Source organism: Xenopus tropicalis, chromosome 1, assembly GCF_000004195.4.
Source record: "Xenopus tropicalis strain Nigerian chromosome 1, UCB_Xtro_10.0, whole genome shotgun sequence".
Lineage (NCBI taxonomy): Eukaryota > Metazoa > Chordata > Amphibia > Anura > Pipidae > Xenopus > Xenopus tropicalis.
Window position 1 is genome coordinate 214,694,259 of NC_030677.2, and position 16,975 is coordinate 214,711,233.

At 50.1% G+C, this 16,975-nt stretch overlaps 1 protein-coding gene across 1 annotated transcript; it reads right to left on the minus strand.

Annotated features, from left to right (window-relative positions):
* Positions 1-1,866: 1,866 nt before the first annotated feature.
* On the minus strand, positions 1,867-16,630 carry LOC101734545 (C-type lectin domain family 4 member F-like). The gene is made up of 9 exons (XM_031894998.1): positions 16,236-16,630; positions 13,521-13,637; positions 13,007-13,099; positions 8,061-8,394; positions 6,794-7,065; positions 5,870-5,908; positions 4,239-4,393; positions 3,479-3,579; positions 1,867-2,964 (listed from the first exon to the last, which is right to left on the minus strand). The coding sequence occupies exons 1-9, from the start codon at positions 16,297-16,299 to the stop codon at positions 2,724-2,726; spliced, it is 1,416 nt and encodes a 471-aa protein (XP_031750858.1). The 5' UTR covers positions 16,300-16,630; the 3' UTR covers positions 1,867-2,723.
* Between the last annotated feature and the right edge of the window lie 345 nt (positions 16,631-16,975).

The window sequence follows — 16,975 nt, forward strand, 5'->3', positions numbered from 1 at the left end:
TGTGATATTAAAGGGGAAATATCCCTCCCCTGTGGGACATGGGCTCAGTCAGTTGGGGGGGGGGTAAGTAGATATAAATATACAGGTATTATTGTTACACACACAGAGCTGATCCCTCAGATTGATAGGAACCCCGATACTGTGTGTGTGTGTGATATTAAAGGGGAAATATCCCTCCCCTGTGGGACATGGGCTCAGTCAGTTGGGGGGGGGGGGTAAGTAGATATAAATATACAGGTATTATTGTTACACACAGAGCTGATCCCTCAGATTGATAGGAACCCTGATACTGTGTGTGTGATATTAAAGGGGAAATATCCCTCCCCTGTGGGACATGGGCTCAGTCAGTTGGGGGGGGGGGGGGTAAGTAGATATAAATATACAGGTATTATTGTTACACACAGAGCTGATCCCTCAGATTGATAGGAACCCTGATACTGTGTGTGTGTGTGTGATATTAAAGGGGAAATATCCCTCCCCTGTGGGACATGGGCTCAGTCAGTAGGGGGGGTAAGTAGACAAGGGGCAGAAACACTGTGTGACCTGCCAGAAATAAACAAATATATGTCTGTACGAAGACAAAAAAATCTGCGGTTGCGTAAAAAACGTTACGGTAGGTGCATGTAGGAAATTTTTTGCAGTTTTGAAAATTTTCCTGTGAAGTGAAACGGGACAGATTTGCTCATCACTAGTTGCCGGGTATAAGCCCATATATCTATTTTTGCTTATAAGCATATTTCTCTTATTGGCCCATAGGCTTATGACCACTTCCTGCAACACTTTTATAACACTTATATATATATATGTATAGCAAGGGGTAGATCTTTCTATTTGGCTGAACCAGGAGGGTGTTCACTAAGCCTGGGATCAACAAGGTGCCAGAAAAGCTGAGCTGCCGTAGTGGGACATCCAGGGTCGGACTGGGCCACCGGGAAAACTCCCGTGAGCCCCGCTGGCCCAGATCCGACCCTTGCCGGCACTCCCCCAGCCAACTGTTCCTCCCCTCATGCGTTAAACTTACGCACGCTCAGGGGAGGACGTTGGGTGGGGACCCTGGGGGGGGATGCAATGGGGACACCTGAAGGGCCCCTGGGGTGGGAGCCCTGGTGGTCCAGCACCCCCCAGTCCAACTCTGGGGACATCCCCTTTAGTTAAGTCGGAGAGCAGGGACCCAAGAACGAGGCTTTAGTAAGTGACAGGGTAAATATTGTGATAGCACTTTCTAGGAAAGTGAGACAAATAGATTTAGCCAGTAAGAGCAGCATGTGCTCCAACAAGGAGTGATAGCAGGGAGTGACTCTTCCCTAGGCCCTGGATGCCTAAGTGCAGGGAATCAGGCTTAGTTTTCTCCCTAATCACAGACCACATGAGGCACTGAAACCCTAGGGATGCAGCTTAAACTTCCCTAAGCCGTCTCCCCATGGTGTCACAGTGTGCTGTCTCTCATCTCTGACTGTCCCGACATCTATCATCAATTTGTGCTACTTTGTCTGAGTATTAATAACCCCGTTGGAATTGTCTTGGGTAGGGATCCCCAACCTTTTATACCTGTGAGCCACATTTAAATGGAAAAAGTGTTGGGGAGCAACACAAGCACGAAAAAGGTTCCTGGGGAGCCAGTAAGAGCTATAATTGGCTACTTAATAGCCCCTATAGGGACTGGCAGCCTACAGAAAGCTAGCTTTGGCTTTATACTGGCTTTTTATGCAACTAAAACCTGCCCCAAGAAAGGAATCCAAAAATGAGTCCCTGCTTTGAGGCCACTGGGAGCAACATTCAAGGGGTTGGGGAGCAACATGTTGTCCCCCAGAGTCAATGGTTGGGGATCACTGGTCTTGGACAATAAACCAGTTCTGTTGCTGGAAGAACCTTCCGGAAGTCCTTTATTATTTTATCACACAGCATCAGTCAGTTGTAGTTGCACTACATCTCCCCTTCTACCCTTCCACATAGCGACGGCCCATCCTGTGTGTAATGTAACTGATGCTGAATCCCAGATCTAGCTGGGCAGCCATTTCTAGCCAAGAGAGGGTACTTAGATGGGATGTTACTCAGATGCCTGAAGCCTGGGAGCAGCTGGGAGTCACTGGTTAGAGGGTATTTGGGCTTGTGTGCCCCATGCCTCTCCCACTAGCATAGATATTACTCAGTGTGCAGGTCTCCAGTTGCCCTACAGCTCCCAGCATCCTTTGCCAGCCAAAGTCCCATGGTACCTGGGGGGCCACAGGATTTGCTATATGATGATGTAGCAGTGCCACGTGGCTGCGGGACCCTCCAGGGCATCATAGTGCTGGTAGCCAGCCTGAGCTTGCCTGGGGCCTGATTAACCTTATGGGTTAGTACCTTATGGGTTAAACTTATATCAAGGGAGAATAGGGGCCTGCGGGGGCTCATTTACGTTCCAGGGAGGAAACCCGTGAAATACACACTGAATGAAACCCAATGGGCCCCCCACACCCCATTTGCAACCCTCCCAGAGAGAACATACAGACTTCATGCAGATTTTGTCCTGATCAAAATAAAACCAAAAGCCCCCGCCCACCAAACACGGAACATCAAGACTCCATGTAACTACTGACCCCTCCCCCCAAATACAGGGAAAACAGATATTGCCCTGGGGCAGAATGGAAGCCAAGGCCTGGGGAGAACATACAGACCCCATTGCAGACCTGGGCAACCAAAATGGCATATTCACTGGGAAATAATAAAGTCACAGGTATGTACTAGGCTATTTCAGTGTTTGCCCCAGGTGTTGTGTTTGGGTTCTGCTCAGTTCTCAGCTCGGGGAGGTTCCTCTTCCCAAATACCCCCAGTTTTTCCCCAAAGCACTGTAAGAGTTCCCTTTGGCCGTGACAACGTTCTGTTTTCTTCTGACAAATCCAAGGCAAGAGTTTGGAGCAGGTTTCTGCCTTCAGTTCCGGAGTGGCCTTGGCACAGAATTGATTTGGTAAGCTCTCTAGAGTCCTGAAATAGAAATTAGAAATTTTAAGATCCAGAGATGAGACACACTGACTGGGAGGGATACGTCCAACCCCGTGACCCCATTACTGCCCCAGAGCCCATCGTTTGTACCTTGAGCCCAGTAACAGTCTTCCCCCGAGGGTCTGCCTTTCTTCTCTCCCTCTGCCATTACTGTTCTCCCACCTGAGACTAATTCAAGTGTTACAGGAGACTCGGGGTTGTGTTTGTGCCAGGAAATGGGCAGGGGAGGAGGAATATATGGGGGGCTGATGAATATTTATGGAAAAGAAATAGGGGGTAGAAGAAATAATAAAGGGGTAGAAGAAGCAGACGTTGGAGAGTGAAGGAGAATAGGGGAAAATCAGAAGAAAAGGATGGAGAATAAGGAGAGAGGAGAGAGGCCACGACATGATGATCAGTAAAAGAAGGAAAATAGTATTTTTAACTGTTACCCCCCCATGTCTCATGGTTTTGAGCCCCTGGTGCCTCAGACAGATATTCATAGCAAGTCACTTACTGACTGGAATTATCACTCCACCGAAAGAGATTTGTCTGGCCTTGGTGTTCTACCTTCTTCAGGCCAATCCAATAAGAACGAGAAGACTTTGCAATCATTTTCTATAGAGAAGAAAGTGAGAAAGTTATAAAGTAAGAGGTATTGTAGCCATTTCTTGGCCCAAATTGGGCTTTTGGCTATTCTGGAGGCAGAGGATGGGACTGGGGTTGTTGTACTTCACCTCTTATATTGAATAATCAGGATATTTAGGAAGCCAATGGTTCTTAAACAATAAGCAATGGTCCTTTCCCTTCCAGTGGAACCTCAGGGAATAGCACTTACCTAAATCCCTTTCCTTACTGTGGCCCCATCACTCAGGCAGAGAATCAACTGGGATTTCCTTAGCCAATAGGGTAGCTCCTAAACAGGTAGTAGAAGTAACCTTATGGGTCCCAACAGACACAAAGTGACCTTGTGATGCTTCATTTTGATACAACATCGTACGGATTGAACTTATTGTTTCCTACGGTTGAGAATGAATGTTCCTCGTCCACTTCCTTGTTTATTGTTTATAATCGTTACTAAATTCTATTCCCATGGGGAGTAACAACCAATCCAAGTCTTCATACTGGATGGGAGCACCCACTATTTTACAGTGTTAATTGGTCTTGAGATGATCAAAATAAAATGATCAAAATCTGCTGTGGTAACTACATTCCCATACTACAGGGTGTATTTTTGTTTGAGAACCATTGGCACCCATTGGCTGTGTTGTCTGTACCTTTAATATGTCATCACTTTCTTCTAGTTTGGCCAACACGGCCCCGGAGCTCCGGCAGGCAGTTTCACTTTGCAGTCTGTACTGGGATTCACTGGAGAAGTAGTAGCACTGGTCTCCAATCTGCTCCCAGACATCTGGGCAGTAATCAAATGGATCTGTGGGGGCAGAGAGAGCTGAAGTCCCCCAGTTGTGTCAATGTTCCACTGGGAAGACAATAACAACCTACTCTAGGTCCCTGGCTGAAAGGGGCACCAAGCTGCATTATATTATTTTTATCAACTACATCCACACATAATCCCCTCCTTAGTAGAGAAGAGAAAAATACAATAATTAGACCATAAGTCCCCACATGACCTATAAGCCTGACCCCTCTGTGCCTCACTATGTGCCACCAATAAAGTTCTTCTGCCCAAAACCAAGGACTGGGTGAACTTACAGCCCACGTCTCAGACATACAGACGTCCAGGCTTCCCCACCAGTATAGCTGTCATGGTCTCTTCTTTAGGCTAGTCTTCTCCTGCAGCATGCCATGGGAACCATCTTACCCATCTGTCTACCAGCAGTCCGGTGTACCCCCCCTCTGCCCTTCTATAGGACCTTTCCTCTGGCACCTCTCTGGCCAAAAGCCTCCTATCACTAGCCCTGGTTCTATAACTGTAACCCTCAATGCTGTACAGCTGCGGCTCTAAACCAAACTAACTCCCTGATGGGGTTCGGGCTGCCCATACTCACTGGCCTGCCTGACTCGTACACCTAGTCCATGTTCCACTTCAGCGATCCTATCTCTCTGATCCTATCTCTACAGAGAACTCCTGAACCTGTTCCCCCTCCAGCTCTATGTTCCCACTGAAGTCTGCAAAATTCCCCTGACCCTGGGAGCGGTTCCACTTTTATATCTGCTGAACTCTATTGCCCCTAGTGAACGGAAACTATACTGCATCCACTAACCCATGCTCATACATTACTGCCACCTGGTGGCCTAATTACAGACAACCATAAGAACTCGGGAACAGAGGGTCATTTGAACTGAAGAAGCCACTCGGATGAGTGGTGAAATGTTTTCAAGAAAAAACTCAGAAAAGTCCAGTTTTAGACTTAATTCTACTAGATACTGTATATCATGACCTGGATGAATGAGAATCTTCATAGACATACAACCATAAGGAACCACAATCTATTATTAACTCTTTCTTAAACCTAAGCTGTGGCTTAACATAACTTCGGGCACCCCCTTACACGTTGGCACCTAACACGGACCACCAATGCACCATTCAGCTTTAATCATATGCATACAGCTGCACCAATGGGCACTACAGAACCTAGAACCCCTGCACTTAGTGTGATCCCACGATTCCCTAAAGCTGGCCATGCATACTTGCCGTAACTTGGTCGTGCCGAGCCCCCCTGCAAATAAATCTTTTGAGGGAGCCCAGTGCGTTGTCCGATTTGTTATCTTTTCTGACTTTAATCCTAGAGTTTAAATTTGATAGTTTCACCAAATTGCATTAAACGTACGTTCGACTGGATTTGAATGTATAAAGCTTAACGGGTTTCATTCGCTAATGAGTTGAGTGAACGGTTCTATTGCCGGTGCTATTGCCGGCGCTGATGCCGCGTGTATTGGTTCTTACCATCGTAGGCTCCGCTCTCCCCATTTTTGTGATTCTCACCTGTGAAAAGAAGGAAAGTTGTTTATTTGCACTGTTATTGCAACTGTACCATCAGCATTTCCATCCTCTCTGGGGCACGGAGGGGCTCATTGTCTGTGTAGGGATAAAGGCCCCTACCAGTGATGTAACAATAAAGGTAGCAGACCCCACGGGGGGGGGGTGACGACTCGGGAACAGAGGGTCTGCACCCTCTCTTGCGCCCCCCAGCCTGCTCACGTATAGAGCCCCACCCACTCTGAGATAGGAGAGCAGGGCAGGGAGCTATATGTGATTAGGCCAGGGAAGGAGAAAAAGCGAGTGGAAGGGGCTGGTATGGATTGATACTCTGTGCCGGGCCCCTTTAAAGATTTTTTTGCAGGGGGGCAAGCCCAGAGTAGTTACTCCAGTGGCCCTTACTGTTTCCTACATGTAACTATATGGCACACATATATAGTATAGGCTCAGTCGGTTTGGGGACCACATCAACGAGCTGATGCAGTCCCCGATCCGACTAAGTTTTAAAACCTGCCCAATCGAGATCTGCCCGTCATTAGTGCCCCTACACGGGCTGATAAGTTGCCAATTCGGTCTAAGGGAGCGATATTGGCAGCTACAATTGGCCCGTGTAGGGGCCCCTTAAGGCAGGAGGCAAGGACAGAGCTCAGTTTGTACCTCTGGATGCTGCTTTTTGCTCCAAGCCCTGGATTTGTGATTTGGGGTTCAGCGCAGAGAGCAGCATTCCCCAGGGCTGAACACTAAGGGGCGCTATTGTGCCCCCCCACTTTGCACTCAGTTTGCCAAAAGGTGCAAGTTTTATGCCCACATGTATAACTTTAGCTAATTGTAATTATGCTGGAGTTTTGGGGAACCTGAATATGAGCCCTCAGCCCTCCCGGGGACACTCACAGGAGACACATTGCTGAACTTCACTCCATCTTTGCTGCAGAGCGGAGAGATTCTTCCCTCTCTGTGCGTCGCTTTCCCTCGTTTCCTCCAGATTCCTCTCTGTTTCTCTCAGGACGTTCCTGACAGTCAGTAATTCCCTTTGGGTGTCGGACAAGGTTTTCTGCGCTGCTTCCAGCTTTTTGGTTTTGTCAGAAAGAAAGTTTTGTAACCTTCTGTAATTATTATTTATGTTTATTTTCTCCTGTGCGCAGGAATCCAGGGACCACTGACAACTGCGAAACAAACAGCGACGGCACAATGAGACGGTGCATAGAGCTGCCCTAAATACTCAGAGGTACAGCACTCCGTAGGGGCAAATAAAAGCCCCATTGCCCTGTCCCATTCCCAGGGGCAAATAAAAGCCCCATTGCCCTGTCCCATTCCCAGGGGCAAATAAAAGCCCCATTGCCCTGTCCCATTCCCCGGGGCAAATAAAAGCCCCATTGCCCTGTCCCATTCCCAGGGGCAAATAAAATCCCCATTGCCCTGTCCCATTCCCAGGGGCAAATAAAATTCCCATTGCCATGTCCCATTCCCAGGGGCAAATAAAAGCCCCATTGCCCTGTCCCATCCCCAGTATCCTATTGTTTCCAACTCACCCTGTGACTGCATTTTACCCATGAAATACCATGTAACCATGTAAACACTGTGAGTATCCCAACTATTGAGTGTCACAAAGGGATTCTGTCACTGGGAAACATATTTTTCCCAAAACCAATTAATTGCCCTTCTCTAGCAGAATCCAGCACTGAAATCCATTTTTTAAAAGAGCAAACAGATATACTGTATATTTAATTGTTAAATTTGTCATTTTCTTACTTTCCCAGGGCCCTCAGCCATGTGACTTGTGCTCTAATAAACGTATGTCTCTCTTTACTGCTTTTCTTTTCCCACAACAGCCAATAGGCAGAACAAAGGGCAGATAACAGGATAACAACTCCCAGACACCTCTGCTGAACTGATAGCTCCTCCATCTTTCTTTGCAGCTGCCCCAACTCCCCGTACTGCCTCCCATTAACTTTAGGGGGATGGCCCAGGGGAAGATTTGTTGCTCATCGGGAAGTTGTGCTACCCACAGGCAATAAATGGGATTTGTGGGACACTTTCTATTTCTAAATGACACTGTTACACAGCAAAGCTGATTTGCTTTATTCTTTACACTGGAGACTTCATTTCTAAATGACATGCTAACGGCTCCCTGACACAATGTAGGAACACAGAGTTGTACCTTGTTAGTTGCCTGCTGTTCTGATCCAGTTCTGCTGCTTTTCTCTGCAAATCCACTTGGCAGACATTGAAATCAGACTGAAACTTGTTCTTCTGTTTGATTGCAGTGTCCAGCCTTTGGTTCGTCTCTGTGTTGCTCCCCCTACTGTTACCAAGAAGGTACTGCGTCTGCTCCAGTTCTGCCCTTGTCTGTTTCAGAATCTCCTCCTTCACTTCCAGCTCATGCTCTTTCCATACAATGGTGCCCAACAGAGTGGCATTGAGGTCCCTGTGCTCCTCCTGCAGCTTCTCCAGCTGGGAAGCCGTTTCCTCATGGAGATGGGACACCTGGGACACTGCCAGGATTTATATATCATTGGTTCTGTAGATTATAAGCTCTAGAGACAAGGGTTTCTCATCTTTTTGTGCCACTCAGAACAACCACACACCCCCTTCTGTCCCTACTGCCAAAACTGCACTCCCTACACTACACTCTTGTGCTTTAGAGGTAAGAGTGGGGGGCTATGTGGGGGGGGGGGCATCACAGGAGCCACCTCAGGTGGCCCAGGGGCCAGAAAAGGGGTGGTTCACCTTTAAGTTAACCTTTAGTATCTTATAGAATGGCCAATTCTAAGCAACTTTTCAATTGGTCTTCATTATTTATTTGTTATCATTTTTGAATGATTTGCCTTCTTATTCTATGACCAAGGGCAAGATGGAGACAGTAGGGCAAGAAGGAGACAGTAGGGTAAAAAGGAGACAGTAGAGCAAGACAGGGACAGTAGGGCAAGATGGAGACAGCAGGGCAAGATGGAGACAGCAGGGCAAGATGGAGACAGTAGGACAAGATGGGGACAGTAGGGCAAGATGAAGACAGCAGGGCAAGATGGAGACAGTAGGGCAAGATGGGGACAGTAGGGCAAGATGGAGACAGTAGGACAAGATGAAGAAAGCAGGGCAAGATGGAGACAGCAGGGCAAGATGGAGACAGTAGGACAAGATGGGGACAGTAGGGCAAGATGAAGACAGCAGGGCAAGATGGAGACAGTAGGGCAAGATGGAGACAGCAGGGCAAGATGGAGACAGTAGGGCAAGATAGAGACAGTAGGGCAAGATGGAGACAGCAGGGCAAGATGAAAAAAGCAGGGCAAGATGGAGACAGTAGGGAAAGATGGAGAAAGTAGGGCAAGATGGGGACAGTAGGGCAAGATGGAGACAGTAGGGCAAGATGGAGACAGTAGGGCAAGATGGAGACAGTAGGGCAAGAAGGAGACAGTAGGGTAAGATGGAGAGAGTAGGGCAAGATGGAGACTGTAGGGCAAGAAGGAGACAGTAGGGCAAGATGGAGACAGTAGGGTACGATGGAGAGAGTAGGGCAAGATGGAGACAGTAGGGCAAGATGGAGACAGAAGGACAAGATGGAGACAGTAGGGCAAGAAGGAGACAGTAGGGCAAGATGGGGACAGTAGGGCAAGATGGAGACAGTAGGGCAAGATGGAGACAGTAGGGCAAGAAGGAGACAGTAGGGCAAGATGGAGACAGTAGGGTACGATGGAGAGAGTAGGGTAAGATGGAGACAGTAGGGCAAGATGGAGACAGAAGGACAAGATGGAGACAGTAGGGCAAGAAGGAGACAGTAGGGTACGATGGAGAGAGTAGGGTAAGATGGAGACAGTAGGGCAAGATGGAGACAGAAGGACAAGATGGAGACAGTAGGGCAAGAAGGAGACAGTAGGGCAAGAAGGAGACAGTAGGGCAAGATGGAGACAGCAGGGACAGATGAAGACAGCAGGGCAAGATGGAGACAGTAGGGCAAGATGGGGACAGTAGGGCAAGATGGAGACAGTAGGGCAAGATGGAGACAGTAGGGCAAGATGGAGACAGTAGGACAAGATGGAGAGAGTAGGGCAAGATGGAGACAGTAGGGCAAGATGGAGACAGTAGGACAAGATGGAGACAGTAGGGCAAGATGGAGACAGACGGACGAGATGGAGACAGTAGGGCAAGATGGAGACAGTAGGACAAGATGGAGAGAGTAGGGCAAGATGGAGACAGTAGGGCAAGATGGAGACAGTAGGGCAAGATGGGGACAGTATGGCAAGATGGAGACAGTAGGGCAAGATGGAGACAGTAGGGCAAGATGGAGACAGTAGGGTAAGATGGAGACAGTAGGGCAAGATGGGGACAGTAGGGCAAGATGGAGACAGTAGGGCAAGATGGAGACAGTAGGGCAAGATGGGGACAGTAGGGCAAGATGGAGACAGTAGGGCAAGATGGAGACAGTAGGGCAAGATGGAGACAGTAAGACAAGATGGAGAGAGTAGGGCAAGATGGAGACAGTAGGGCAAGATGGAGACAGTAGGACAAGATGGAGACAGTAGGACAAGATGGAGACAGTAGGGCAAGATGGAGACAGTAGGGCAAGATGGAGACAGTAGGGCAAGATGGGGACAGTAGGGCAAGGTAACTGTAGGACAAGATGGAGACAGTAGGACAAGATGGAGACAGTAGGGCAAGATGGGGACAGTAGGGCAAGATGGGGACAGTAGGGCAAGATGGAGACAGTAGGGCAAGATGGAGACAGTAGGGCAAGATGGAGACAGTAGGGCAAGATGGAGACAGACGGACAAGATGAAGACAGTAGGGCAAGATGGAGAGAGTAGGGCAAGATGGAGAGAGTACGGCAAGATGGAGAGAGTAGGGCAAGATGGAGACAGTAGGGCAAGAAGGAGACAGTAGGGCAAGATGGAGACAGCAGGGACAGATGAAGACAGCAGGGCAAGATGGAGACAGTAGGGCAAGATGGGGACAGTAGGGCAAGATGGAGACAGTAGGGCAAGAAGGAGACAGTAGGGCAAGATGGAGACAGTAGGACAAGATGGAGAGAGTAGGGCAAGATGGAGACAGTAGGGCAAGATGGAGACAGTAGGACAAGATGGGGACAGTAGGGCAAGATGGAGACAGACGGACAAGATGGAGACAGTAGGGCAAGATGGAGACAGTAGGACAAGATGGAGACAGTAGGGCAAGATGGAGACAGTAGGGCAAGATGGAGACAGTAGGGTAAGATGGAGACAGTAGGGCAAGATGGGGACAGTATGGCAAGATGGAGACAGTAGGGCAAGATGGAGACAGTAGGGCAAGATGGAGACAGTAGGGTAAGATGGAGACAGTAGGGCAAGATGGGGACAGTAGGGCAAGATGGAGACAGTAGGGCAAGATGGAGACAGTAGGGCAAGATGGAGACAGTAGGGCAAGATGGGGACAGTAGGGCAAGGTGACTGTAGGACAAGATGGGGACAGTAGGGCAAGATGGGGACAGTAGGGCAAGATGGAGACAGTAGGGCAAGATGGGGACAGTAGGGCAAGAGGGAGACAGTAGGGCAAGATGGGGACAGTAGGGCAAGATGGAGACAGTAGGGCAAGATGGGGACAGTAGGGCAAGATGGGGACAGTAGGGCAAGATGGAGACAGTAGGGCAAGATGGAGACAGTAGGGCAAGATGGGGACAGTAGGGCAAGATGGAGACAGTAGGACAAGATGGAGACAGTAGGGCAAGATGGGGACAGTAGAGCAAGATGGAGACAGTAGGACAAGATGGGGACAGTAGGGCAAGATGGAGACAGTAGGACAAGATGGAGAGAGTAGGGCAAGATGGGGACAGTAGGGCAAGATGGAGACAGTAGGACAAGATGGAGACAGTAGGACAAGATGGAGACAGTAGGACAAGATGGAGACAGTAGGGCAAGATGGAGACAGTAGGGCAAGATGGGGTCAGTAGGACAAGATGGAGACAGTAGGGCAAGATGGGGACAGTAGGGCAAGATGGAGACAGTAGGGCAAGATGGGGACAGTAGGGCAAGATGGAGACAGTAGGGCAAGATGGAGACAGTAGGGCAAGATGGAGACAGTAGGGCAAGATGGAGACAGTAGGGCAAGATGGGGACAGTAGGGCAAGATGGAGACAGTAGGGCAAGATGGAGACAGTAGGGCAAGATGGAGACAGTAGGGCAAGATGGGGACAGTAGGGCAAGATGGAGACAGTAGGGCAAGATGGAGACAGTAGGGCAAGATGGGGACAGTAGGGCAAGATGGAGACAGTAGGACAAGATGGAGACAGTAGGGCAAGATGGGGGACAGTAGAGCAAGATGGAGACAGTAGGACAAGATGGGGACAGTAGGACAAGATGGAGAGAGTAGGGCAAGATGGGGACAGTAGGGCAAGATGGAGACAGTAGGACAAGATGGAGACAGTAGGACAAGATGGAGACAGTAGGACAAGATGGAGACAGTAGGGCAAGATGGAGACAGTAGGGCAAGATGGGGACAGTAGGACAAGATGGAGACAGTAGGGCAAGATGGGGACAGTAGGGCAAGATGGAGACAGTAGGGCAAGATGGGGACAGTAGGGCAAGATGGAGACAGTAGGGCAAGATGGAGACAGTAGGGCAAGATGGAGACAGTAGGGCAAGATGGAGACAGTAGGGCAAGATGGGGACAGTAGGGCAAGATGGAGACAGTAGGACAAGATGGAGACAGTAGGGCAAGATGGGGACAGTAGGGCAAGATGGAGACAGTAGGGCAAGATGGAGACAGTAGGGCAAGATGGAGACAGTAGGGCAAGATGGGGACAGTAGGGCAAGATGGAGACAGTAGGGCAAGATGGGGACAGTAGGGCAAGATGGAGACAGTAGGGCAAGATGGAGACAGTAGGGCAAGATGGGGACAGTAGGGCAAGATGGAGACAGTAGGGAAAGGTGACTGTAGGACAATAGGGCGACAGAAGCGAAACAGTGAAACAATAATAGTACTTTGCATATATCTATGATATAAAAGTCTTCATTTGTTGTAAAGGGACAGTTGGGTTTAAAAGTTAAAATCTAATATACTGTGGCCCTGCACTGGCGCAGCTGGGGTGTTTGCATTCAGATATTGGGGCCCAGTCCCCGTACCCCCGGTTATACTCACAGCGCACAGACAGTCTGATAGTCGCCCCCAGCAGGACGAGGCAGATGGGCAGCAGGCAGGCAGTGACGTACGGAGAGTGAAGAGCCAAGAATCCTGGGGCACAAAGCAAAGGTACCGATATACAGGGAGAGGGGCAAATGTGCCAAATACAATCAGCCCCCCCACATTATATGCAAGCTCTTGGGCTAAACTGGATATTGGAAATACTTTGCTCTGTTTCTTGATATACCAGGCTGGGCAGGGGGCTGAACCAAACTGGGCAGGGGGCTATACGAGGCTGGGCAGGGGGATATACCAGGCTGGGTATTGAACTGTACCAAGCTGGGCAGGGGGCTGTACCAAGCTGGGCAGGGGGCTATACGAGGCTGGGCAGGTATCTGGGACTGACAGTGAACGGTCCCTAGGGCAGACTGGCTCAGCATTGTGTGGGCATGAGATTCCTGGGGGGGGGGGGTATGGGCAAAGCAATGGAATAGGGCCAAGCAATGGGATAGGCCAAGCAATGGATCCTTACTGTTGAGCCACCGGCGCAGGACTGGGGTGTGGGAATCCTTCCTCCCCTCTCCGTGTTCCCTCAGAGGCGTCACATTCTCGTAGGTAACTCCCCACTCGCCGTATATCTGGGACAGGTCTGGAAATGAGGGAAATGTGGATTATTTTCTGGGGGCAATAGGGACCCCCGGCTGCTCTGAGCCCCCTTATCTCCCCCTCTGATAGGGACTGCATATAATGTCACTACTTTGCACTTTCACCGATTCCAACACTAGTGATGTTACTTGAGCATCTGATCCCACCAGGGGTGCAGATGTCATGAGAAATTGCCCCAGTTGGCAGCCCCCACAAGTTACTGGGGGTGGCAATAAGCGGCATGTGTCTGTCCTACGTTAGTACCTCCCTGTCTCTCATCTCAATGACCCTCTCTTAATCAGCAGTATCATGGGAATCTCTCTGAGACCTCCAAAGCACCAAAGAGATGTCATTTGTCAATCCTGGGAGCATGGTGGCTCAGTGGGTGGAGGGGCTGATGGGAATTTGATAGGGACCTTAGATTGTAAGCTCACTGGGGCAGGGGCTGATGGGAATGCGATAGGGACCTTAGATTGTAAGCTCACTGGGGCAGGGACTGATGGGAATGTGATAGGGACCTTAGATTGTAAGCTCACTGGGGCAGGGACTGATCGGAATGGGATAGGGACCTTAGATTGTAAGCTCACTGGGGCAGGGGCTGATGGGAATGGGATAGGGACCTTAGATTGTAAGCTCACTGGGGCAGGGGCTGATGGGAATTTGATAGGGACCTTAGATTGTAAGCTCACTGGGGCAGGGACTGATGGGAATGGGATAGGGACCTTAGATTGTAAGCTCACTGGGGCAGGGGCTGATGGGAATGGGATAGGGACCTTAGATTGTAAGCTCACTGGGGCAGGGACTGATGGGAATGTGATAGGGACCTTAGATTGTAAGCTCACTGGGGCAGGGACTGATGGGAATGTGATAGGGACCTTAGAGTGTAAGCTCACTGGGGCAGGGGCTGATGGGAATTTGATAGGGACCTTAGATTGTAAGCTCACTGGGGCAGGGGCTGATGGGAATGGGATAGGGACCTTAGATTGTAAGCTCACTGGGGCAGGGGCTGATGGGAATGGGATATGGGCCTTAGATTGTAAGCTCACTGGGGCAGGGGCTGATGGGAATGGGATAGGGACATTAGATTGTAAGCTCACTGGGGCAGGGGCTGATGGGAATGTGATAGGGACCTTAGATTGTAAGCTCACTGGGGCAGGGGCTGATGGGAATGGGATAGGGACCTTAGATTGTAAGCTCACTGGGGCAGGGGCTGATGGGAATGGGATAGGGACCTTAGATTGTAAGCTCACTGGGGCAGGGACTGATGGGAATGGGATAGGGACCTTAGATTGTAAGCTCACTGGGGCAGGGGCTGATGGGAATGGGATAGGGACCTTAGATTGTAAGCTCACTGGGGCAGGGGCTGATGGGAATGGGATAGGGACCTTAGATTGTAAGCTCACTGGGGCAGGGGCTGATGGGAATGGGATAGGGACCTTAGATTGTAAGCTCACTGGGGCAGGGACTGATGGGATAGGGACCTTAGATTGTAAGCTCACTGGGGCAGGGACTGATGGGAATGGGATAGGGACCTTAGATTGTAAGCTCACTGGGGTAGGGACTAATGGGAATGGGATAGGGACCTTAGATTGTAAGCTCACTGGGGCAGGGACTGATGGGAATGGGATAGGGACCTTAGATTGTAAGCTCACTGGGGCAGGGGCTGATGGGAATGGGATAGGGACCTTAGATTGTAAGCTCACTGGGGCAGGGGCTGATGGGAATGGGATAGGGACCTTAGATTGTAAGCTCACTGGGGCAGGGGCTGATGGGAATGGGATAGGGACCTTAGATTGTAAGCTCACTGGGGCAGGGACTGATGGGAATGGGATAGGGACCTTAGATTGTAAGCTCACTGGGGCAGGGGCTGATGGGAATGGGATAGGGACCTTAGATTGTAAGCTCACTGGGGCAGGGGCTGATGGGAATGGGATAGGGACCTTAGATTGTAAGCTCACTGGGGCAGGGGCTGATGGGAATGGGATAGGGACCTTAGATTGTAAGCTCACTGGGGCAGGGGCTGATGGGAATGGGATAGGGACCTTAGATTGTAAGCTCACTGGGGCAGGGACTGATGGGAATGGGATAGGGACCTTAGATTGTAAGCTCACTGGGGCAGGGACTGATGGGAATGGGATAGAGACCTTAGATTGTAAGCTCACTGGGGCAGGGACTGATGGGAATGGGATAGGGACCTTAGATTGTAAGCTCACTGGGGCAGGGGCTGATGGGAATGGGATAGGGACCTTAGATTGTAAGCTCACTGGGGCAGGGGCTGATGGGAATGATGAATAATCATTATACAGTACTGGGGAGTATGTCAGCATTGTATATATAAATTAAGTATTAAACAAAATGATAGTATTAAATGAATGATAATTATATATATAAGTTCCCTTCGGATAGTAATACATACTGTGTGGAGACTGTAAAAAACCCTTCTTATTTAAACTGAATGAGCCAAATCCTTCCCAGAAGAAATTGGGGCTCAATATATTCAGTGGGTGGGGGGGCAGTGCCACCCTAGTGCAATGGGTGCCAGATATGGGTGGGCACTACCCGCAGCTGATATAAGGGACCCATAAAATAAATGCAGATTTACCTGTGTGAGGCGGTTCCTGTGCCGGGGTCCGTGCAAACCTCAAGTCGGCATACACCACCGCCATGGTGGGCGACAGCACCTAGTAACCAGCACCCTGAGCTGCTCTGCTGGGTTACAGGGGAGGGAGTTACCCCAGTGGGTGGGTGACAGCACCTAGTAACCGGCTCCCTGCGCTGCTCTGCTGGGTTACAGGGGAGGGAGTTACCCCAGTGGGTGGGCGACAGCACCTAGTAACCGGCTCCCTGCGCTGCTCTGCTGGGTTACAGGGGAGGGAGTTACCCCAGTGGGTGGGCGACAGCACCTAGTAACCGGCTCCCTGCGCTGCTCTGCTGGGTTACAGGGGAGGGAGTTACCCCAGTGGGTGGGTGACAGCACCTAGTAACCGGCTCCCTGCGCTGCTCTGCTGGGTTACAGGGGAGGGAGTTACCCCAGTGGGTGTGGGACACGGATGGGCGATTCTAGCAGGAAATGAAAGCAGCGAGTGTATGAATTTACATTGAACTTTCCATCACTTACTGAGCGTCTCACACCCTCCTGCTGCCCCCCAGGTTATTAGTGCTGCCCCCCAGGTTATTAGTGCTGCCCCCCAGGCCCAGGTTATCAGTGCTGCCCCCCAGGCCCAGGTTATTAGTGCTGCCCCCCAGGCCCAAGTTATCAGTGCTGCCCCCCAGGCCCAGGTTATTAGTGCTGCCCCCCAGGTTATTAGTGCTGCCCCCCAGGCCCAAGTTATCAGTGCTGCC